Below are 23,400 nucleotides of genomic sequence, written 5' to 3' on the forward strand. Positions count from 1 at the left end.
CCCCGATCCCCATAAGCCAGACTGAGGTTTCTAATAGGGGTCAACAGTCAGGAAATGCAAATGAAAGAGCAGCTACCAACAGGCCCTTTAAGGAGTGGTGCTCCGGAACACCATGACCATGACCCTGAGGGGCAGGCAGGCCACCAGGGGCAGCCCCGCCCCGCCCCTCCTTGCCAGCTACCCGGTGGAATGGGCGCGCTGCCGTGTGAGGTGACCTGAGAAGGCGTGTGGCGTTCTGCTCCTGGTCCTGCTGCTCTTCAGTTTTCCTGGAAGAGGAAGATATCAGCCACCATCTTGAAGAGCCCTCGAGAATGTCAAATGAGGAAACAGATGGAAAACCCTTTGAAAGCTCAAATTCACTTACAACCGTGAGGGAGCAGTGGTGGTGGTGTGGGAAGGCCCCGAGCCACCTTCAGGGGCAAATGTTTTCCAAGTCCACCTTCACGGGAAGAAGACTTCATCAGAGCTGGCTGAGAGTCCTCTGAGGTGTCCTTTCCCTGCTTGGTCCTGTACCCCGAGCCCCAGGGAGCTCCCCCAGCCCTCCCCAGGACTGGTATACTCCTTTCTGAAGAGGTGGGCTGTGGGTAAGGCCCTCTGGGCTCAGCTCCAGTGCCCAGAGAACCGAGAGGGTCCAGTTCTCCTGGGTTCATAGATGGGCCCATGGCTGGGAGTAGAGGTTGGAGGGTTCCTAGCTGCTGCTCTATACCCCTGTGGGAACACCCAGAACCCTAATTTGAGAAGAGAGAAGTCTTTCATGGCACAGTGCATTAATGGTGAATTAATAAACAGCAATAGTAATTATACTATAATAGTAATAACAATGGCTTATTAAGTGTCTCCCACTTGCCAGGTATCAGTTCTATGTGCCTCACACGTAGGTACCCACCAATCCTCCCATTTCTCTATGTAATTGGTGCTATTCTTGCCCCAGGGACTGAGGCTTGGAAAGGGTAAATAGAATGCCCAAGGCCTCATGGAGTTGGGACGGAACCCAGGTGCTTTGACCTTAGAGCCCAACCTCTCCACTTACCAGGGGTTTCAGTCTGAGTCAGACCGCCCCCTAGGGGGCATTTTGGCCATTTGCAAGAGAGCCTTAGGTATCAACAACTAAGAGGGCAAAACTCTTCCCGGCCTTTGGTGACAGCAACACACAGATTTCCAAAAGAATCATCCCACATCCTGCACAGCTTTAGAATGTACGACTGGAATCATGTCTACCTGGACAACTGGAGAAGTCAGTCCTACTTTATAATACTACTGAAACATTTTTAGAAGCTTTTGAGCTTTTAAAAGTAGTTTGTGAGGTAGGTATTTTAGTATGTGCCTATAATCCCAGTGGCTCAGAAGGCTGAGGCAGGAGAATCACAAGTTCAAAGCCAGCCTCAGCAACTTAGTGAGACCCTGTCTCAAAATAAAATACAGCCGAATATGGCGGTGCAGGCCTGTAATCCCAGTGGCTCAGGAGGATCTTGAGTTCAAAATCAGCCTCAGCAAAAGCGAGATGCTAAACAACTCAGTGAGACCCTGTCTCTAAATAAAATACAAAATAGGGCTGGAGCTGGGGCTCAGTGGTCGAGTGCCCCTGGGTCCAATCCCTGGGACCATAAATAAATAGAACAAAAAGGGTTGGGATGTAGCTCAATGGTAGAACATCCCTGGGTTCAATTCCCAGTACCCTTCCACCAATAGTAGTTCATGAATGACTCAGGAAATTAGGGAAAAAGAGAAAAAAAGAAATTAGGAGAAATAAAGAGTTCACCTTAAAATTATTAAATAATCTTCCCCATGCATTGGCCACACTTCAACTGTTATATGTTTGGTTGAACATTATTCCTGTGCAGTAGGGCGTTGCAGAACGGGCAGGGACTGGCTGAAATACTTAAGAGTGGAGAGAAAAAGTCACAGAATCAGAGGTACTTGAAATGTGGGAGATTTCACTGGATCTTCTTAATAAAAGTTTTTAGAAATTATTTCATATTCTCACCATCCTTTATAAGGTGAAAGTTTCTGTTGCCTGAGGACAAACACCTATGTTGTAACAATCACAGGCGGAAATGTCTGGGGGAGGAGTTGTCTGTTGTTTTCCTCTTTTCTCCGACACTGTCTCCAGGGTCTGAATGCAATTGCTCTAAGCTACCTTATCACCCTGCCCTTCCCGTCTGTCCTCTATTCCCGATCGTCCTTTGGAAATATATGATCGCCAAGGTCCTGGAGATTGAATTACACCTCTGCACGTGATGGCACTTCAAGACAGATGTGTGCATCTGTGATCATCTGTCAGGACCCAACTTAAGGTCACAGCACAGGAAGCTATTCTGACAACACACCGTGTAAGACTTGGCTCCTCTGCACATGTCTCGTACTTCTCCCTCATCTCCACTTTGCCATCTCTGTCTTGCCTTGCTTTGCCACACCTACTTCACTTAAGGTGACCTCCCTTTTTCTCGTTACAGGCAGCACATTTGGTCTGTTATCACCCTCCTCACAGGGTAATAACATTTATATTCTAGTGTTTACAAACTACTGCTTCATTTTATGTGTGTGATTTTGTTTTGTTTTTGCATAGAATGGCTTGAATCTTCTATTTTTATTAATCTGGGCTGAGGTTGTGTGGCAGAGTGCTTGCCTCGCATGCGTGAGGCCCTGGGTTCGATCCTCAGCACCACATAAAAATAAATAGGTAAAATATTGTGTCCATCTACAACTAAAAAAAATATTTAAAAAAAGAACTGAATGTTCTCTCTGATATATGGATAACACATAATAATAATAATAATAATAATAATATGCGGGAGGAATAGAAATTCATTGTATTAGACAAAGGGGAATGAATGGAAGGGGGGATGATAAGAAAGACCGTGGAATGAATAGGACATAACTTTCCTGTGTTCATATATGAATACACGACCAGTGTAACCCCACACCATGTACAACCTCAAGAATGGGATCCTCATTAGAATAAGTTATTCTCCGTGCATGTATGTCAAAATACATCTACCACTGAGCACCTCCACCCCTTCCGTTTCCTTTAAGTTCTAACTTATTTATTTATTATGTGTAGGTACAAGCAATGTGCCTATTTCATTTGTGTCTTCTGATAAGTCTTGCCTGAGCATTTATATAATAAGAGATATTATATTTCATTATAAGATATTATATTTCATTATATTATATTTCATTATCTGTATGTTCCATTTTTAAGTATAATTAGCTTTATTTTGGCTTTTAAATGATGTATGGAGATGAGTTTTATCACCCATGAACTTCATTTCTGGGTAAAGGGCACATTTCAAAGAAGATGTTGAGAACCGCTGCTCTAAATTGGGAGAAAGGATGTGAGGAACCTTCTGTGCCCTCCTTTCTCAGGCCCACGGAGCAGGAGTGGATGTACCCCTGTCTGCACAGCTGGTAAGCAGACTAGAACCAGGCTCCTGAATTAATGGCACAGTCCTACCCTAAGCCAAATGCAGGGCTTTGTCTTCCCTAGCTCAACCTCTCATTCCAAAGCTGAACACTGCTGGGGGAAAGGAGGTCACAGCCCTTGAGATCTGGCTGCCTTGTAGCACGTTTGTCCTGATTGACCCAGGTCTGGCCTTGCCATTGGGCCTGCAGCGTTTTACTCGGGTGCTTGTCGCCCCCTAGCGTCCCTCATGTGAATAGCACAAAACAACGTTCAAGATGAATTTCCTAGTTCCCAGAGACCTGCGGATTTCAATTCTTCCCACACCCTCCACCAAACCAGTCAGGGATCCCCTCAGGCCCCAGTTCTTCCATATACAATCCAAATTTCCTAAAGGAGATAAAGATGGGAATGCTGAATTCAGCCTCGGGGCATGGAGTGGAGGTAGAAAGAGTGAGGTAGGTGTTGTCTTCTCTGGAAGCCTGAGTCTTTAAGCAGCTGCTTGTCTGTAGGTGTGGGTGTGGGGGTGGGGGTGTGTGTGTGTGTGTGTAGTGGGCGGGTGGCGGGAGTTAATGATTCACCAGAGGCCTCTTTACAATTCCAAGGGTCAACTCTGTGAGCATGCACGAGCTCAGCCCTTTGGGCTCTGACCACTAGCCAGTGACCCAGAAGGCCCCCCAGGTGGACCGAAGCATGATCTCCATCACCGAGTGGCAGAGTGAGTGCAGCGATCAGGGGGAGGGGGCGGGCTGGAATGGGGGTCTTGGCTAGGGTGGGCTGGAGAAGGGCCCCTCCAGGCCTGGCTCTGTCTGAGGAACTTACCAAATGTGACCTCTGGAGCCGGTGGCTGGGAGCCGCTGTGTTGGCACCCTGGGACCGCAGGTTCAAGGCAGGCGTGGCCCTCCTTGTACCTCGCGGGAGATTGGGGGGTGCTCAGGACCCATAAACCCTAAGGTCCCCTGTGGGCCTTGTCAGAAAATAAACCACCCACACCATTGTGTGGTCCCTCCCAAATACCCCTTCCTTGCCTTTGGGGGAGGGGGCAGGGAGATGGCCCATGAGAGGGACCAGGGAGTCCGCAGAGAGGGCGGGGCGGGGTGGAGGGGCAGGCTGTGGCCCAGTGGGTGTTGTGGGTGAGTTAGAGCCTCCTCAGCCTCGCTTTCACTGTGAAGCGATGAGGACACTCACTGAGCACATCTGTCTCTGCTGTGTGCCACCCACGGTGCTGGACAGACAGAAGAGAACTGAGAATGAGACAGACTTCCAGAGGGGAAAGGCAGTATATGTAGAGGGCAGTGAGTCTCCAGACAAATCCAGAACAGGGTAAGGAGGCTGGGGCGGTTTGAAGTAGGAAGAGTTGCTATATTATAGAGCGGTCAGGGAAGGCTGTGATGAGAAGGGAGCCTTCGTCCAGAGCTTTGTAGGGAGTGAGGAAGCAGCCACCTGGAAGGAAAATGTTCCAAGAGGAAGGGACAGCCAGTGCCAAGGCCCTGAGGCATGGTCGAACTTGATGTGTTTGAAGATCAACAAGGAGGTTGGTATGATTGCAGCAAAAGCATACAGGGGAGAGTTGAGGTCAGGGAGGTCACTTAAAGGCCAGACCAGGAGGACTTGCAGACCAGGGTAAAGATCTTGCTTCCATCTACATAAGATGGGAAAGCTTTGGAGGGGTGGTGCAGAGAAGTGATCTGATCCATTTATATTTCTAAAAGATGGCTCTGGGTGCCGGGCCGAGAATAGACTGCAGAGGATGAGAGAAGGTGGTGAGAGAAGGTGGAGGGGCCCGGGGAGTTGGCAATGAAGTGGTAGAAAGTGGTCCACGCTGGATCTGTTTTGAGAAATTTGCTGGTGGATTGATGTGGGGTGTGAGAGAAAGAAGGGTCGGGAGTGCATCCGGGTTTTTTACCTGGGCAGTTGGCAGGACTGAGCGGGAGAGAGAGCTGGAGGTGGGCTCCAGGTGCAAAGAGTTTCTTTGTGCTGTTAGACATCCAGAGGAGATGTCGAGTGGGCAGTTGGGTGTGTGAGCCCGGAGCTCGAGAGGGAGAAATCTGGGAGTTGCCACCATCTAGACAGATACTGTTTAAAATCATAACAGTCCATGAGCTCAACTAGAGCACAATTTCCCAGCCTCCCCACTACTGACCCTTGGAGACAGGAGCCTTTGTTGTGGGGCTGTCTCATGCACTGTGAGATTTTAGCAGTATCCTGGGCCTCTACCCTCCACTGCCATTAGCAAACCCTCCCTGCCCATGGCAGCAATCAGAATGGCCCCAAACACTGCCAGATGCTCTCCAGAGAACAAAATTGCCTCCCCGTAAATTTCTACCTTGCCCAGTTGAGAATCAACGACCTACAGAATAAACATACAGAGAGGAGTGCAGAGCCCACCCAGGGGCAGCGTGCCAATGTCCTAGTAAGCCAATTAGCCTATGAGTAAATGCGCCCTTACCAAATGCCACAAGTCCGAAGAAGAATGTATGAGCCCTATGAGAAGAAGGAGTGGGGGCACTAGATTCAGATCAAGGAACAAAGTGGACCAGGTTTCTCTGAGGAAATGACATGAGTTGAGACAGGAAGGGTCAGGAGGGTTGTTCTGGGCAAGGAAACCACACGTACAAAGGCTCTGGGGCAGAAGCTCATCCAGGAAACAGCAAAGAGCAGGGGGAAGGCGGAGGAGCAGGGCCTGCAGGCCACGGTATGGATGAACCGTGTCTTCATTCTAAGCTGTGCCTTAATGTGACTGGATGGTATGTTCCAGCATCCTTGAGCATAGTATGGAGAAGGACCAGGAGTGTGGCGGGAATGAAGCAGGAGACTAAACAAGGGCTACTGCAAGAGTCCAGGAAGAGATGAGGGAGGCTGGGAGTTAAGGGGTGGAGAGAAGAGGGCAGCTTCCAGGGTACGTACTGGAGGACACAGCTAAGAAACTTAGCTGTGGCTGGGTGCGGTGGCACATGCCTGCAATCCCAGCGGTTCAGGAGGCTGAGGCAGGAGGATCCCAAGTTCAAAGCCAGTCTCAGCAATAGCAAGGTGCTAAGCAACTCAGTGAGACCCTGTCTCTAAATAAAATTCAAAATAGGACTGGGGATGGGGCTCAGTGGTGGAGTGCCCCTGAGTTTAATCCCTGGTACCCAAAACACAAAAATAAAAAACCAAAACACCCCCCAAAACTTAGCTGGGCTTGAGCAGGGAAGGGTGGTGTGCACGGCCAGGGTGGCTCTCGGGCTCTGCCTCTAGGGCTGGCTGGGCGGTAGAGACCCTTGTACACTTTTGTGAAAACCCAGGGGAGGTGCAAGCTGAAGGAGGGAAGATGAATCGCTCAGTGTGGGACCAGGGGTTCAGACTGCCTGAGAGAAGGCCATGTCCATGTGCCTGGCCAGCAGCAGAATGTGCCCAGGGCTTGAAGGGGGCTTGGGCTAGAAGGATGTGTCATCAGCACACAGGTGGTGTCTAAAGACACAGGAAGCTGTGTGGAAACAGAACGGGAAGAGAAGGGAGCTCAGGCCCAAGCCCTGGGCAAGTCAGATCCCAAGAGGGAGGGAGAAGTGGGAACCGCAGAGGAGACAGAAAGAAGGGTTAGACGTCAGGAGGAAAATCACAACGTGGCGTCAGGGAAGCCAAGAGAAAGGATGCTTCAACCCGTGAGTGGCCACCCCCTCGCCGCCAAGGACGGACCCGTCCATTGGATTTGGGGACATGGAGGTCATTCATGGCCAAAGCAAGAGCAATTCCTGCAGAAGGGGACTGGACCACGTTAGTCAAGGACACTTTTCAGAGCCAGACACCTGGATTCGAAGGCGGGTTCTGCCAGCTGCTGGCTGTGCACCCCAGGCAAGTGGGGTAGCCTCTCAGTTTTAGTTTTGTTTGTGAATAGGGACTCACAGCAGCACCTACCTCATAAGTGACTGCGGAAATAAGTGAGTTAAGTGTCCAAAGTGCTTAGACTGAGCGGGCGCAGAGGAAGCTTTGCTGTCAATCACTTCTGTTAACTGTGAGAATGAATGAAGCCTGCTCTCCTTTCCCTTCTCTCCTTTGCTTCCAGAACAATTCAATCTTAAAACCCCTCAATGGAACACAAAGAGAGGGTCCCCAGAGTTGGGGTGTCCAAGCCCCCTTGAGAAGAGGGCTCACTGGGGTGGCCTTGCGAGGAGTCACAGCCAAGGCATGGTGGGGAGGGCATCCCGCAAGGTGGGTGAGGGTGGAGAGTGTCTTCATGGTGCAGAGGCCGGCAGACACTGCCTTACGATTAAGGACCCACCTTCAGTAGTGGGTCAGGTTGGAAGCATGTGTCACCTAGGAGGAACACAGCTTCACATCCAGGCTGTTTCTGCCAAAACCTAGTCACCAGGAAGAATCCGATGAACCTATATGTAGAAATGGCTACAAAATAGTTTGCCTGCATCTTCAAAAGCTCACATCAAGGAAAAACTGAGAAACTGTTCCCAACATGAGACTAAAGGGAGATGACAACCAAATGCCCCATGTGATGGGAACATTCATTTCCTGGAAGTAATATTCTTGGGACCACTTGAGTGGGGTCTGAGGACTTGTTCATTTCCCAGTTTCCCGGCAGTACCTTGGCTATCCAGGAGAATGAAGGGAAACTTCACCAAAGCATTTGGGAACAGACGAGATCCAGGTGACAACTGCTCTCCAATGTGTTAGGAAAATAATGTTTTTTATAATGCACATGCAACTTTTCTGTACATTTTGTGATTATTAAAAAGAGGAAAAGAGAAAAGGTAAAGGGCTCCTGGCTGAGGCTTGGACCTGAGGGACCCATGGACCCTCGGCAGGAGATATTACTTTCCTGGGAGCGATCGCTGCTTTCCGGAGGAAGACAGACATTGAACCTGGCTTCTGCTAATGCAAGCTACGAAGTGGGGCTCTGGCTGCAGGCTGCAGGCTCTCCTTGGCAGTCGGTTGGGAGCTGGGGAGCAGGGGTCTAATCAACAGGTAGACTAAAGCTGGCCAGCCTCCCAAGTGTGGGGAGGCGGCCCAGAAGACAGCTTAGCCTCTGCACTTTCTGCTCCCTATATGACTACCCTGGTCCCTCCAGAAGGGGGCGGGCTTCCCCCACTGTCGGACCATGGGACTGTAGATTGCTGCTCCTGTCTGTCCCGGGAGCATCTGTGTGCCATGCCTGCCCCACCCACTGCTCTCTCTGCCATAGTTACTGCCCTGAGAGGAACTTCAGGAGCACCCCCCAGCTAAAATCGCCAAGTTACTCCAGAGGCAAGAGTTGGGAGGAAGGTCTGAAGCTCGACCTTTTCCTCACTGAGTTTTGGGCTCACTGAACACTGGAAACGGTAGTGGCCCTCAAAGGGGACTGGTCCCATGAAGGAAAATTCCGGAATTGCACCAGCGCTTGAAGAATAGTGTGGAACAAGTTGGGAGAGTGATAAGTAAGCAAGCCACTGTTGCAAAGAAGAAAGTATAATACAGAGAAGACGACATAGAATGTGGATTTTTTTGAACAACTGATAAAAAATTTATTATTAAAGTAGCTGACTTAGACATTTGTCATGGTGACTTCAACCTCCACATCTGGCCTGGTACCCAGGGGAATAATCTGCTCACCAGTCTCACAAAGGACTGTGGGAGTCAGGGAGCCGTTTGCGGAGTCCCATCTGCATTCTCGTGTGCATGCATCCTAGATTCTCGTGAGTCTTAGAACCTCCACCACCAGGAGTCTTTCTCAGAGTGACTCTCAGAATCTGGGTAGGAATCTGAGATGGTCACATCAGTGCACATCTTCACCAGAGGTTTCTCTTGTGACTGGCTCGAGTAATTGTAATTGAGTGAATCTGCCACCTTTGATTTCCACAGGTGTCTTTCTAGAATGTTTAAAAGCTGTGGTCAGGCTGGGCGTGATGGTGCATTCCTGTAATCCCAGGCACTGGGGAGGCCAAGTCAGGAGGAGCACAATCCAAAGCCAGCCTCAGCAACTTAGTGAAGCCCTGAGCAAATTAGGAAGACTCTGTCTCCAAATAAAAAGGACTGGGGATGCGGCTCAGTGGTCAAGCACCCCTGGGTTCAATCCTCAGTGCCAAAAACAAAAACAAACAAAAAAAATTGGCAATAGATTTGAAAGGATTAACTCAAGAAAGATGATTGTGTTGTTTTCTTTCAGTTGTAACTATAATTTAGCCAGTAAATCCAGTCTTATTTTGTTTTTGCAGTCCTGTCTCTAAACAAACAGAATAATAATTCTCACTTAACAGCTGTATGTAAAATGGTAATGCTACCAGTTTCATAGAGGTTGTGGGGACCAACTCTAAGCTGTTAGTTAACAAGTCCAGGGACATGTTCTACAGGGGTATCAAGACCATTCAATGGGGGAAGGAACAGTCTTCAACAAATGCTTCAGGGAAAACTGGATATCCACATACAAAAGAACAAAGTTGGGCCCTTATCTTATACCATATGCAAAAATTAATTCAAAATGGATCAAAGACCTAAACATGAGAGCCACAACTATAAAATTCTTAGAAGAAAGCATAAGGGAAAGCTTTGTGACACAGGCTTTGGCAATGATTTCTTGGATGTGACATCAAAAGCACAGACAACAAAAGAAAAAAAATAAAGATCAATCCAACTACATTGAAACGAGAACTTCTGTGAATCAAAGATACAATCAACAGAGTGAAAAGGCAACTTAAAGAAAGAGAGAAAATATTTGTATATGGTATGCATGACGGGGGGTCAATATCCAGAGTATATAAAGAACTCCTATAAAACCCAACTAGAACAACCTAATTAAAAAACAAGCAAAGGACCTGAATAGACCCTTCTCCAAGGAAGACATACAAATGGCCAGTGAGTCCATGCAAAGATGCTCCACATGGCCAAACGGGAGGAAAATGCAAATCAAAGCCACAATGTGAGGTCACCTCATATCCATTAGCATGGCTGCTACCAATAAAAAACTAAAACTAAACAAAAAAAGAAAAAAAAACAGGAAATGAAGTGTTGGTGAGGATGTGGAGAAACTGGAACCCTTGTGCATTGCTGATGGGAATGTCAAACGGTGCACCCACTTTTGGAAAATAACATGGCAGTTTTTTAAAAAAATGATCCAGCAATTCTACTTGTGGGTAATATTGCTGGGTATTAAAGCAGGGTCTTGAAGAGTTTTTTTTAATTTTTTTTTTCAAAAGTCCCTATTGGACTCTTTTTTTTTTTTTTTTTAAGAGAGAGAGAGAATTTTTTAACATTTATTTTTTTAGTTTTTGGCGGACACAACATCTTTGTATGTGGTGCTGAGGATCGAACCCGGGCCGCACGCATGCCAGGCGAGCGCGCTACCGCTTGAGCCACAGGAGTTATTTTTTATGCTTGTATTTGTAGCAGCATGATTCACTAAGGCCAAAAGATGGAAATAACCCAGATGTTCATCAACAGATGAATGGATCAATAAAATGTGGTATTTTCACACATGGAATATTATTCAGCCTTAAAAAGGAAGGAAATTCTGACACATGGCACAACAGGAAGGAGGCTTGAGAATATTATAATAAATGCAATAACTAGTCCCAAGAGGACAAATGTTGAATGAGTCCACCTCGCTGAGGTTGCTAAGGCAGTCAAATTCATAGAGACACCAGCAGCTCAGGAGACTGAGGCAGGAGGCTCACGAGTTCAAATCCAGCCTCAGCAACTTAGCAAGACCCTGTCTCTAAAGAAAATAGAAAAAAATGGGGGGCTGGGGATGTGGCTCAGTAGTTAAGTGTCCCTGGGTTCAATCCCTGGTACAGAGAGAGAGAGAGAGAGAGAGAGAGAGAGAGAGAGATTCATAGAGACCAAGTAGAACTGTAGTTGGAAGTGAGGAAGAATAGGGAGTTGGTAGATTTAATGAGTACAGAGATTCAGTTTTGCAAGATAAAGAGTCCCGGAGGTGGATGGTGGCGATGGGGTACCTCTATACCACAGAACTGTGCACCAAAAAATGGTTAAGATGGTAGATTTTACATTACATGTGCTTTCCCACAATTTAGAATTTAAACTTTTAATTTAATTTTAAAAACGAAACAACACAGCGAATGGTCACTTGTTGACTATCATAGTGGCAAAGATGAGCACAATTTTGTGTGATGGAGACAGTTTAAGGCAAAGGAACCCGAGATCCTGTGACTGGCACATCTCTTCTGGAAGGGAGTTGATCTAAAATCTGTGTCAATGTCCAGAGCGACCAAACAGGGTGCCTGCTCTCTGGCTCTGAGCAGACTCCTGAGCTTCAGAGGCGACCCCGAGGCACACTGCCAACAGGTGGGCGTGGGGGTGGGGGGCCCTGCTGGCCAGAGCTGCTCCACTGCACTAGACTGAAATCCAAGGTGGGCTCGCCCGGTGCTACTGAGGCAGCCAGAGGAGAAGCAAAGCAGGGGCCTGAACGTAGGTTCCCAGGTAGGAAAATCAGCACATTCCTGGCTGATGACTTCCGTTTTCCCAGCTGGGTGAGAGGCCAACACTTGAGAGCAGGGTCTGGGGTGTTTTGAGGAGAAAGGAGACTATGTGTTGTTGGGAGAGATGGTGTCAGCCTCTTGAGAAACCCAGCCGGACAGTTTGGAGGCTCTGGGGCTGGTGGTCATGCGCTTACTGTGGCACACTCCTGCCCCCTAGGGGTGGCTCCAGGTCTTGGCTGCTTGGGCCCAGAAACAGTAGGCAGATGTTTGTGTTCAGCCAGGGACCTGATCCTGAAAATGATCTGCTTATGTTAGCACCGGAGGACAGAGGAAGCTGAAACTTCAAAGTAGTGCAGGTGGCACGGGCTTCCTCATGACCATGGTGTGAGGAGGTGACTGGCACAGTTCCCATGAAACACACTTCATGCCCATCTTCCTTCCCCTGCCCACCCTTCCCTCCCCAGACCCCACCGAAGCTGAGATCCCTGGGTGGAAATGGAGCCGCCCCTAGCGGGCACCTGTTCTGTGGTGATGGGAAAGTGTCAGGGTCTCACCTGATCCCCAAAGTCCAATCCTCCACCACCTCCTTGCCCATTGCAGAGCTTGGCGTGGGCATCACCTGCTTCGGCATCTTCTTCATCCTCTTTGGAATACTCCTGTACTTTGATTCGGTGCTCCTGGCTTTTGGAAACGTGAGTCCCCCGGTCCTCTGTACCTCTCCTTCCCCAACCCCCTGAGGTCTCTGTCATCAGGAGGGTGAACCCTAAGTTCGTTCATGTCACGCCCCATACAGGGTTCAGATATCATCCAACTGGGACAGATGAGGGTCCCTGGGGATGGATAGCAGGGCTGGCCAGGCCCAGAGAAACTGAGGACCTGAATTCTTATGCCAAGCTCTGGGTGAGGTCTTAGGGGTTCTACAATGAACCCCAGCATCTAGGAATAGGGATTATAATGTGTACCTTCGTGGCTGGGGAGGACAGCCATGGCAGAGGAGAAGCCACACGAAGATGAACATATTTACTGTGAAACAAGAGGCTTGCAGAAAGAGGAAGAGGAAGGGACTTGGGAGAGGAAATGCGTGTGGGGGTGGATGAACAGCAAGAGAAAAGGTGGTGAAAGGGGAGGGAAGGCACAGAATATACTAGAAGAAAGCCAGAGGGTTAAACCTGATGGGCCCTCAGCACCCACAAGGGACATTTAGACAGTGTCTGGACCTGGCATATATTTTGTAGACACTGGACTCCAGAAGGTTCCAGGTGACTTTGGGTAGGACTCCCTAAACTATTTAGGACTGAGTCTTCAAAGCTCTGTAAAGAGGATCCCACTAAGCATCCCATCTTCCCTGGGAGGCACAATGAGAAGTGAAGTCACATATGAGGAGGTATTTGGCACCCAAGGACGTGGCTGGGAACTGGAGATCTCCAGGGTCCTCCTTGTCCATCCCCTGCTTCTCTGGGCAGGTCTATTCCTAACTGGCTGGAGTACTCCAGGGTCTGGGATTCTGCCACACCGCTGCCACATGGTCCCGCCCTGCCTGAGTGGCTCCACGTCCCAGCCCCCGAATCCTCCTGGGCCACGTGCTTGTCCTCAGGCTCCTCCCTCTTCCTGCCCCACAGCTGCTGTTCCTGAGTGGCCTCTCCTTCATCATCGGGCTGAGGAGGACGTTTTCCTTCTTCTTCCAGCGGCACAAGCTCAAGGGGACCAGCTTCTTCCTGGGGGGTGTGGTCATTGTGCTCCTGCGCTGGCCCCTGCTGGGCATGTTCCTGGAATCCTATGGCTTCTTTAGCCTCTTCAAGTGAGTGCAGATCCTCATCACCCTCCGCAAGCTGAGGCCCAATGCACAGTGGCTGTCAGAAGTCAAATCTCTAATCTCCTCCCCCAGCCAGACTCACTGCCCTGGGAAGGGTCACACGTAGTAAATTGTAAATCCCAGATCAGGCCTGGGACACCAAGGGTAAAGGTGGCACTGTGCAGGGGGATGTAGAGGCCCAAGGCAGTGGCAATGGGAGCACGGCCTCCAGTGACTCAGTGCCCAGGTGCCAGCAAACCTGGAGCAGGTGCCCCACACCCGATCCAGGGAGGAGGGAAAGGCATCAGGCCAGAGTAATAATAAGGAGAGTAATAACATAAATAGCACTTTGTACACAGTTCTAACCCCATGTGACAGATGGAAACAGGTTCAGAGAGGCGAAGGAGTTGCCCAAGTGTAGGCAGAAGGGCCAAGATCTGAACACGAGGAGTCTAGCCCCAGGGACCTCGTTCTTAACACTTTGCTCTCTCAAAAAAGGGGGTGCTGAATGAACCAAGCCTGCCCCCAGGGCCCAGGGGCCTGCTCTCCTGGGAGCCAGAGCTAGAGCCTTCCTAGTGGGTGGACCTCAGCCTCACTACCTCCCTGCCCCCCTCCTGGGCCATTACTGACCGCCCCCCCCCCCCACTTCTAGGGGCTTTTTCCCCATGGCGTTTGGCTTTCTGGGAACCACCTTCGACATCCCCTTCCTGAGTGCGGTAAGTGGATTGCCCCTGGGGCTTGGCACACCAAGCTGGTGGAGTTGGTCAAATCATGGCCCCAGGTGCAGCGGATTCGCCCCCATCAGACCCCACCCCGGGTTCTCCAGTCCCCAGTCCTTGTCCCCTCCCTCCCGCTCCCTCTCCATTTGACAAAAGTGAAGGAGGCGACAGCTATCAGCCACTCCCCACTTAAGCAGAAGAAATACAGACTCAGACAGTCTAGCTTAGCCTGGCACTTCTGCGGAGCTGATTAGGTCAGGGCCCAGACATGGAGAAGCTGTGTCACAGCCACTGAGAGCAGGTGGCGGATCCCGTCCCGGTCCCCAGCCCCTGCACCACCGCCCCTATCTCTCATGAACCCCTGAGAGGTCCAGGGAAGCCCCACGGCCAGCACCCTGGACGCATCCCCCGCAGCCCTTCCCCTGCTCTGTGCGTGACACTGCTCCCGGCCCCCAAGGCCAGCTCTGTAATAGGCTGCATATGGAGTCTGCTGCCCACTCTTTGTCTGGAGTAATGATTCTTGGCTCCCACAGCTGTTCCGGAGGCTTCAAGGGACCAGCTCAATGGTCTGAACCACAGAGATGAGCTCTTTGCAATTGGATCGCTCATTGAGGGGGCTGGAAGGGAGATGGGGGCTGCCTCTCAGGCCCCCACCCAGCACTGACTCACTCCCTGTCATACGGGGCCTCTTCACATCCACAAGGAAGGACGGACTGAGTGACTGACCTCAATCCCCAAGCAGACTCAAGAGGCTGCCAGACTCTTGGGAGCAGAGATCTCGGCCCCATGGAGACTGGACTGGGGCTGGCATCCCAGCCTCACCCTGTATTTAAAAGTGAAGATTAAATCCTCTAGCTCTGAGTGAGTCTGAGATTCAGAGTGCGTGTGTCCAGCCCTGTCAGTCCATCCTGGGTTCTTGGGGGCTGGCAGGGGTCGGGGGTCGGGGCTGAAACCACACACATACCCCATTCCTCGTAGGGCGGATTCGGCTTCAGTGGGTCAGGTCTGCTCTGCTCACTCTAATTTCCATCCTGGTGTTTAATAATCCTAATGAGTCAAATAGCATGTTTATAAGTTCCTGCCAGCAGTAAGCCTCGACAAGCCATGGGTACTAATCCTGGGTGCTGTCAGAAAGTGCTTCTCCACCGTGACCTGACTGTTCTGCACAGCACACCTACCAGGTAAAGCTTGTGCTCGGACAGCTTCCTGTCTGAGGGCAGAGACATGCACACCAGCCCCAGCCTTCAGAGGGCCCAGTCTGACAAAGGAACAGTCCCTGTCCTGGGAGGCCCTTTGTCCAAGGTAAAGAGAGTTCTTGCAGCCTCCGGAAAAAGAAAAGGGTCCCTTGGAAAGTATGAATTTTTATCTATTAAGGGTCCCCGCAGTATGTAAGTGTCATAAGCAATTACAAAAATGTCGCGACGGTGGGTGCCACCGGAGGAGAGGCAGGGTCTCTGTGGGTGTGGTGCAGTCTGGAAGTCCCTTCTCTGCCTCCCCTACCATTTCCCAGGTTCGTCCACCATCTAGGCCACCATTTTATTGGCCTTTCTTATAGCCAGCTGCCGACTTCACTGCCTCCCCTGTCTGACCGTGCTGAGCACTGGGCACAGTAATTGAGGGGAGGAAGGTAAGAAGAAAAAGAACCCCACTCTCCAGGTGCAGAGAGTAGCCTCTGGCGGGGCCCAAGCTGACCTGGCCTCCTGAGACCTGGCAGCATGTGGGCAGCGGGCAGCTCCTGGGTCAGGCTGCGCCCTCCCCTCCTCCTCCTCCTGCGCTGCATTCACTTCAGACTGGGTGTGTCTGTGGCTCTCGTGGGAGAGGGAACAAGACATTTCACATGCACACACTCACACTCCTCCAACAGTCCTCTCCTCATTGTTTGGGACGGAATGGGTCCCCAGCTGAGGGGGCCAGGGCAGGAAGAGGTGGAGGACAAAAAGAACTAGTGAGAATTAGAGTCCAACCTTGGAGGGCTTCTGTGGGGGCGGAAGAGGCTGACTCCAGGCCTGAGAGCCCAGGGGGAGGCCGCCAGCAGGGAGCTGAGCTCTCTGAAGAGGGTCTGGGGAGGGGGTGAGGGAGGCAGAGGTGGGCTGAAGACGTCACCTGGGCTTTATAAAAGGGGACCGACTGAGGAGCTGGTGAGAGGCAGCTAAGGAGCCCAGCTCCCCTCCCGCCGGTGCTCGCCCACCCAGGAAGCCTCCTCTCGTCTCCTCTCCTCTCCTCAGAGACCCAGTGGATCTCGCCTGGGCCAGGAAGAGCCAAGGTAGGTGCCCTGTGCGTCACACTAGGGGAGGCTCTGGAGCGGGCAGGGGGTTAGCTCCCAGACGGTAGGACAGGGGCTGGTGTGTGTGTCTCTGCCCTCAGACAGGTAGATGAAAAGATGGGGAACACTGATCTTTCCCGATGGCCAACTTGGCCAGACTACTCTGAAATGCCTGGGTGAATACATTGACTTGTAGTTTGTTCCTGAAGCCAGGACCCTGGGGATCCCAAGAGTTCTTTCTTGCTGCACATGAGATATAATGAAGAAACCATCTGTGGCTGGGATTTGAGGTTGCAGAAGCTTCTAGAGGGAGCTGGGGGAACCCTTTAGGGCTCATGGGCTCAATGGGGCTCCTCAGAGCAGTTCCCCCCCAATACAAACTGGTATATATATATGTGTGAGGTGTTCGTGATATGTGGGTTTGTGTATGTGGTGTGGGACGTGTGTGTATGGTGTGTGGGGAGCATATGTGATGTGTGTGGTACGTGTGTGTATGTGATGAATAGCATACACATACCGTGGTATGGGGGAGAGTGGAATATACATAGGTGTGCATATGTAGGGTAGTGCTGTGTGTATGTTTGTGTGGTGTGCGTGTCTGTGAGTGTTGGTGTGGGCAGAGTTCCTCCATGGTGCACATGGTAAATGCTGTCCACAATGAATGGGGTTAACTCCAGTGGGAGGGGACAAAGCAGGTCACCACCCTCCAACCACCCAGCCTGCCCACCTGCCCTCCGTCACTCACCATCCTGCTTCTGCACAGTGGCCAGATGTTCCATCTGCAGCGCACATCAGCACACACTCCTGCCTGACTCCAACCCTCCAGAATGAAGCCTTCAGGGTTCTTTCTCCCCAGGAGCTCTTCCTCTTGTCCTCCCGGAGAACCCACAGTGTGCTGCGCACCCAGACCCGCCTATCACTCCGGTGCCCCCAGCACCATCGCCCCGGCAGCGCCCTGCAGGGATTGCCTTCTGCAGACCTCCTTTCTTCCGGTTGACTAGGCACCATCCTTAAAGCCTGTCTGGACCCTCCAAGTTAGGCTTCCCCAGCTCCCGTAGACCCCGGGAACTCACATGCGCCCAGCGTGTCATTCACAGTGTTATTTTGAAATGATCTGCTCAGGAGTCAATTTCCCGTGCTGGACTTGAGATCTTGGGGGCAGGCGGCAACCCTGCGTCAGCCCGTCTGTGCAACTCCAGCACCTAGCACAGCACCAGCTCCTCAGTGGTGCTCAAGGAAGCCTTCCAAGCCAACCAGGACCCTGCATGTCCAAGGTCTGACCCGCTTCTACAGCATTCTCTCTAGTGGGTTAAACCTGCTTCTATTCCACATCCCACCCCAGGCCTTAAGGCAGGCGCAGAAAGCTCCAGTCTGAGTTTCAAGGTGTCACAGAATCAAAGCCTGCAAGGACAAATAACCATCTATGTGGGCAGCTGTGAGCAGTCTGACCAAATGCTCCCATTTTACAGACTGACTGATGAGGCCTGGTAGGGGGTGACTTGCTCAGGGTTTGTGAAGCAAGGGCAGAGCTGAGGCCAGGTTGGAGTAGTGTTCCCATGGCAGGATTCTTACCCTGCACACCATGCCTGAGTCCTGCATCAGGGAGGAGACAGGAAGTGGCAATTGCAAGGGAGGCATGAGCTGGGTAGACATTAGGAGATGATGATCACAGATGATCCCCTGCCTCCCCCATGGACAGAGGCACTAGTCTTTAGGTCTGTGCACAGTGCCCCCTGCCTCCTCAGAAGTTTGTCTTTAATCCTGTTTATTGAATACTATCAAAGTGCCTGATGACTTTTTCAAAGAGGAACCGGACTTGGGGCTGGAGTAGTGGGGCGGGGGGCAGCAGGCAGAGCAAGATGGCAGGGGAGGGAAGAGGGGTGGAGGAGGGTCAGGATGCACATCTCCCTTCTCAGCAGCCAAAATGATGAGGCCAATTCAATCCATATCCTCTCAGAGCCCACAGAGAATAGACTGTGGAGACAATTGACCTGATAAATCAGAGGAAGGCTTTTCTCATCCCTGAATTATAGGCAATAAGAATTTAATGATGGTCTTTCAGACTGTGAAGGGCTCTGAGAGAGAGCAAGATGACTCCCCCTTCTCTCGCCTCTTCCTTCCTTTTTTCCTAGAAATGATAAAGAAGTGGGTTTCTATTAAAGCAGGACGGAACAGGGCCAGGCTCAAGAAGACACATGCTAAGGGGAGAGTGGAACTCAGGCGGGGCTGGATTTGTGCAGAGCCGACATGCTCCAGGTTCCAGAGAGAATGCTTTAAAGACTTTGCCCCACTTCCTTTCCCTGCCAGCTCCCACGCTGCGTCTCTCCCCTCCCCTCTCCAGCATTCCTCTCCAGCAAACCTGACCTTCAGAATCCTAGCCATTCTCCAACCCGAGAAATCCTGCCCCTTCCACCAAACGGAATCCTTCCTTCCTCCCTACCCATCCTCCTCCAGGAAGCGCCCCCTCTGCTCCCAGCACTAGCCCAGATTCTGCACCTGACCTAGTCCTGTTCCCTCTCTCTGTCTCAGCCTCAGCGCGCTTCCAGGACCTGCCTCTTCTCATCAGGATGAAGGCACTGATTTCTTGGCCACTACTGCTTTTCCTCTGTGCCACCTCCTTCGGGGACCCACTGGCAAAGGTGGCACCTGTGGATGATCCTAGACCCATAGGTATGCATCGTCTGGGGAAAGGCAGGCCATTGAGAAATTAGGTTGGCTGTATTTTTCAGTTTTAGCCAGTCGACCGATAGGAGTTTAACACTGCATTTGATGGACCTCTAAGATTGCCACGTGTGCATTGCATAGAGAAGAGGGAGAGTTTATCACCGTAACCGGCATCAGGAGCCTCACCTAGGCTCAGGTGCTCATTAGATACCAAGATCCTTCACGGTTTTCTCAAAGTGTTCTCTGCTTACACAGACTACTTCTCTGGGTGGATGTTAGGAAAGAACTTAATATTCAAGCTTCTCTTATCAGTGAATCCAGATCCTTTATAAGGGGATTTGAAAAAAAGAGTCTAAACACAAGACAGACCCTTAATACCTGTCAATCTCGTGAGTTCACCAGGGAACTGATGAGTTGGGGAAACTGAGGCCCGAAGAGGGAAGAGACTTCCCCACCTGCAGAAGCACTAGGTGCCAGCACACCCCAAGAGCGTGTCTGCTAAGTGGCGTGAGCTGTCACGGTGCTAGTCCCCAAGGCAGGTACATGAGATTGAACACTTCTTGGTTGTCAGTTTTCTGGGCAAACTTGCCACTTAGCCTCTCCGGTTCCCAGCTATGGAACTTGGGGCAGACTGCACATTTGATATCATAACCCCACCACTGCCTACGGAGAATGGGCTTTGGCTGTTTCTGGCAGAGGGCTTTAGGGGAGGCCACACACATAGTGGCCCGAGCAGTGGTCCTCCTGCTGGCTTAGAGGCTATAACTGAGATCCCCTCTCCCATCTTTGTCTGACCCTCAGCAAGGAGGGAGGGACCTCCTAGACAGATGATTATTAACTCTGGACCATGTCCAGACTCCTCCAAAGTGTGCCAGGGCATTGAGGAGCCAGGCACAAAGCCAACCCCCACCCCAACACACACTGGCTCGCAGAGGAGGCCTCCTTTCCACTAATCTCTTAGCACAATTGGCTGACTTATTGCCTATTCAGAGCTGGCCGCCCTATTTTACTGCCAAAAGTATAGTGAACTTAATGAGCCTTGCATGTGAAGTGCCCTCCAAATGAGTCTTTTTAACCCTCAGTGTGAAGGGGAGAAATGACTGCTGGGTGAGGGAGGTGAGCCAGTTAAGGTGACCTAGGTCATTTCTGGCCTTCATCGGTCCTGATATAGCTTAATAGAGGGTCACAAATACTTTTATCAGAGATCAGTGTTGGATCACAGGTGTGTGGAGGCACAATGGCCTTGGTTTCACTTTCTTAATTTGTTACAAGTTTTTCATTAGAAAACTAAATAAAGCACAAAATAGGGCTGAGGAATGGGAATTGAACTCAAGGGCACTCGTCCACTGAGCCACATTCCCCAGCCCTATTTTGAATTTATTTAGAGACAGGGTCTCACTGAGTTGCTTAGCACCTTGCTATTGCTGAGGCTGGCTTTGAACTGGTGATCCTCCCGCCTCAGCCTTCGGAGCAGCTAGGATTACAGGCATGTGCCCAGCAGCTTTTATATATTTTATATATTTAACAAGGATCTATTGAGAACCTATTATGTGTGAGGCACTGTTTTGAGCATTTGCAGAAGGTGGGGGGATAGGTGGATGAACTTGGCTGCCACCCACCCCAAGGAGTCCCAGTCCAATGGGGAGCCAGATATGGAAACAACCCAGATGTCAGGCAGAGCCAGAAGAGGGGCAGAGCTGAATGTCCCCCAGATACTTTGGTTTTCTTAATTTCCAAACGCAACCCAGTTTACTTCCTAAAAGAAAGTAAATTCATACAAAAGTTATTTAAGATAATCTAGGAAACACTGGAAATCAAAGCCATGTTGAAGGAGAGATGGGCAAATGGTCTAACCACCCTAGCTAAGAGATTGGTGTGCGGTTCTGCGCTGTGATTACCACTGAGCTTCCTGGAGGTCAAGGGACCAAAAGTAAGCATGGGATGGAGATTTTAAGGGGACGTTCCAAAGCCATATTTCCTGGCCCCTGGCCTTACCTCCCTGTCTTCTCTGTACCCTGTACTATCTGTCCTAGGCCAGAGACTGGGACCTCTGAGGGCCCTGGACCCCTGGGAGCAGGACCTGCGGTGCACGGAGAGAAAGCCTGTCCCAGCCGGGCCGAGCCCTCGGGGGGCCTCGCTGTGTCCCCCTGGCGAGAGCTCTGCGGGGCCCCAGGTGATGGGTCCATGCTCCCCACGCAGTCGCCTGATCCCCGCGCCCCGGGGCGCGGTGCTGGTGCAGCGGGAGAAGGACCTGTCCTCCTACAACTGGAACTCTTTCGGTCTGCGCTATGGCAAGCGGCAGACAGCGCCTGGAAGCCGCCGGGGAGGCGCTGAACCTGGCCCAGGGCGCAGGTGCGGGCAGTGAACTTCAAACCCCAACTGGAGGCCGAGCATGCAGAGGGTGGGGGTGGGGGTGGGGTGCGCTAGTCAAAGCGGAGGGGGGGAGGGGGGACTTGAGCTTCTGCTTGAGGCAATAAAAGTAATGCTGCCAACTCAGGAGCTGTGATTAGCCACTGATTTGTGCAGGCAGCGCTGATGAGGTCGTTCTCCTTAATAGCATCTTGGGCTGGTTTTAAGATGTCTCTGGTGTCGTCAAGGTCAGTGCTTCTCAAACTAGATGTGATGAAATACCAGTTTGCTGGTTCCCCGGTCCTTTTCAGACAACACATATAAATAAATAAATAAATAGAACCACTGGGAACCTGAACAATTTTTAAACAACTAAAGAGAAGCCCAAATTGAATGCTGCTTGCATGTTTCTGCAATATCCAATTTCTACCCAGCGTTCTAAAGCCATTCTCGTAATTCCTAGGCTCACCCCTCTGCAGATGGGTAGCACTGGGTAGCATTTTGCAGAGGGACATGGGCCAAGAACCATACACTGAGTAGGAGCCGTAGACCAGTTAAGTACCTTTCTCTTTTTCCTCAGCCAGTTGGACAGCTTGATCTGGAAAATAGTGCCAACCACTACCTGTTCCCCAAGGGTTAAATATCACTTGAGCCCCACAGTCAGGCCTCTGAGGGGGTGCTTGGCCACACAAGGAGCACCAACAGTGGACACAGCCATCCACCTTCCCCCAGGAAAGCCAGACTGGATCCCATGTTACACTGTCACTTCTCTTCATCCTCATAAACCACCCAGGGAGAGAGGCATGTATTAGTTCATCCTTACATGCAGAACCCTAAAATCCATAAAAATAAGTCACACACTCAAGGCACACAGCCAGCAAGTGGCAAGCCTAATAGCTGTCCTGACACCAGACTCTGCTGTGCCTCTCTGAGATGGTGGTCCAGATCAAGAAACGGTATTCAACCCCCTGGGACATCCTGGGGGCCCAATAGCTAGGGAGGAGAAATTTCAGTAGGAAAGAGTAGACCTTGTCATTAGGAAAACCCCAGGAAATCTGCCCTCACACCCACAAGACAGCTCCTAGGGTCCCCCTATCCTGCTTGGTCTGAGATGGAAACGTTCTTTCCCAGAGGGATTATGGGCCCTGCCCCCCATACCGTGAAACACCACAGTTTTCTACCCATTACAGAAACCAGGACTCCACAGGATGGAGGCAGAGCCATGTTGCTATGGCAACAAGATAGGCTGCCGAGGGAACGTGACAACCTGCCCCACCCCCATCTTTACCCTTGAAACCGCCCTCCAGGATCTCTCAAACTACCCATACTGCTGCGAGCTCACGTCGGAGCATGTCGTGACAGTGTGTCATTGCTGATATTCAGAAGGGTATTTCAACCCCAACAGCCGGGGGTGTGTCTCTCTGTACCTTCTGAAGAAAAATCATAAACTCAGCACCTATAGGGGAGTTCTCCTAGCCCCCTGGAACCGAGCCTTGGGTAGGTGGAGGCTGATGGGTCTCCACAATTGCTCTTAGTCTGTTTTACAAAAGTCTCTATGACCCCCTTCTACTCCTTCCTCATGTAGCCTTCAATTTAGGAAGATGGCGGCCTTGGAGGCAGGACAGGCAATCGAGTCCTCAAGCAGGCCTGTCTGTGTGTGAGAGGGGTAAACATCAGACACTGTGCGTGTTTCCATGTGTGCGCCTGCGTGTCCTTGCATGTGGTGTGGGCCCCTCCAAACACATTCCAAGCCTGTCAGCTCTCGCCACAGCCCAGGTCTCTGTTCTGGCTGACCCAGAGGCTCTGCTTCC

General features: G+C 51.0%; 2 protein-coding genes across 5 annotated transcripts; both read left to right on the plus strand.

Annotated features, from left to right (window-relative positions):
* The first annotated feature begins 2,110 nt into the window (after positions 1-2,110).
* Positions 2,111-15,184, plus strand: Golt1a (golgi transport 1A). Of its 4 annotated transcripts, none has more exons than XM_027945656.3 (7): positions 2,111-2,330; positions 3,282-3,408; positions 4,006-4,118; positions 12,403-12,494; positions 13,422-13,600; positions 14,247-14,310; positions 14,847-15,184. In XM_027945656.3, exons 3-7 carry the CDS (start codon positions 4,094-4,096, stop codon positions 14,883-14,885), a joined length of 399 nt encoding a protein of 132 aa, XP_027801457.2. In that variant the 5' UTR covers positions 2,111-2,330; positions 3,282-3,408; positions 4,006-4,093; the 3' UTR covers positions 14,886-15,184. The 4 variants fall into 4 exon arrangements, with proteins under 4 accessions (XP_027801457.2, XP_027801459.2, XP_027801458.2 ...); XM_027945658.3 differs by having other exon boundaries at positions 3,367-3,408; XM_027945659.3 differs by lacking the exon at positions 2,111-2,330 and adding an exon at positions 2,345-2,428 and having other exon boundaries at positions 3,367-3,408.
* A 3,934-nt stretch (positions 15,185-19,118) lies between these two features.
* Positions 19,119-21,605, plus strand: Kiss1 (KiSS-1 metastasis suppressor). The gene is made up of 2 exons (XM_027945612.2): positions 19,119-19,246; positions 21,274-21,605. The coding sequence occupies exons 1-2, from the start codon at positions 19,144-19,146 to the stop codon at positions 21,603-21,605; spliced, it is 435 nt and encodes a 144-aa protein (XP_027801413.1). The 5' UTR covers positions 19,119-19,143.
* Positions 21,606-23,400: the final 1,795 nt, after the last annotated feature.

Source organism: Marmota flaviventris, chromosome 12 (assembly GCF_047511675.1).
Source record: "Marmota flaviventris isolate mMarFla1 chromosome 12, mMarFla1.hap1, whole genome shotgun sequence".
NCBI lineage: Eukaryota > Metazoa > Chordata > Mammalia > Rodentia > Sciuridae > Marmota > Marmota flaviventris.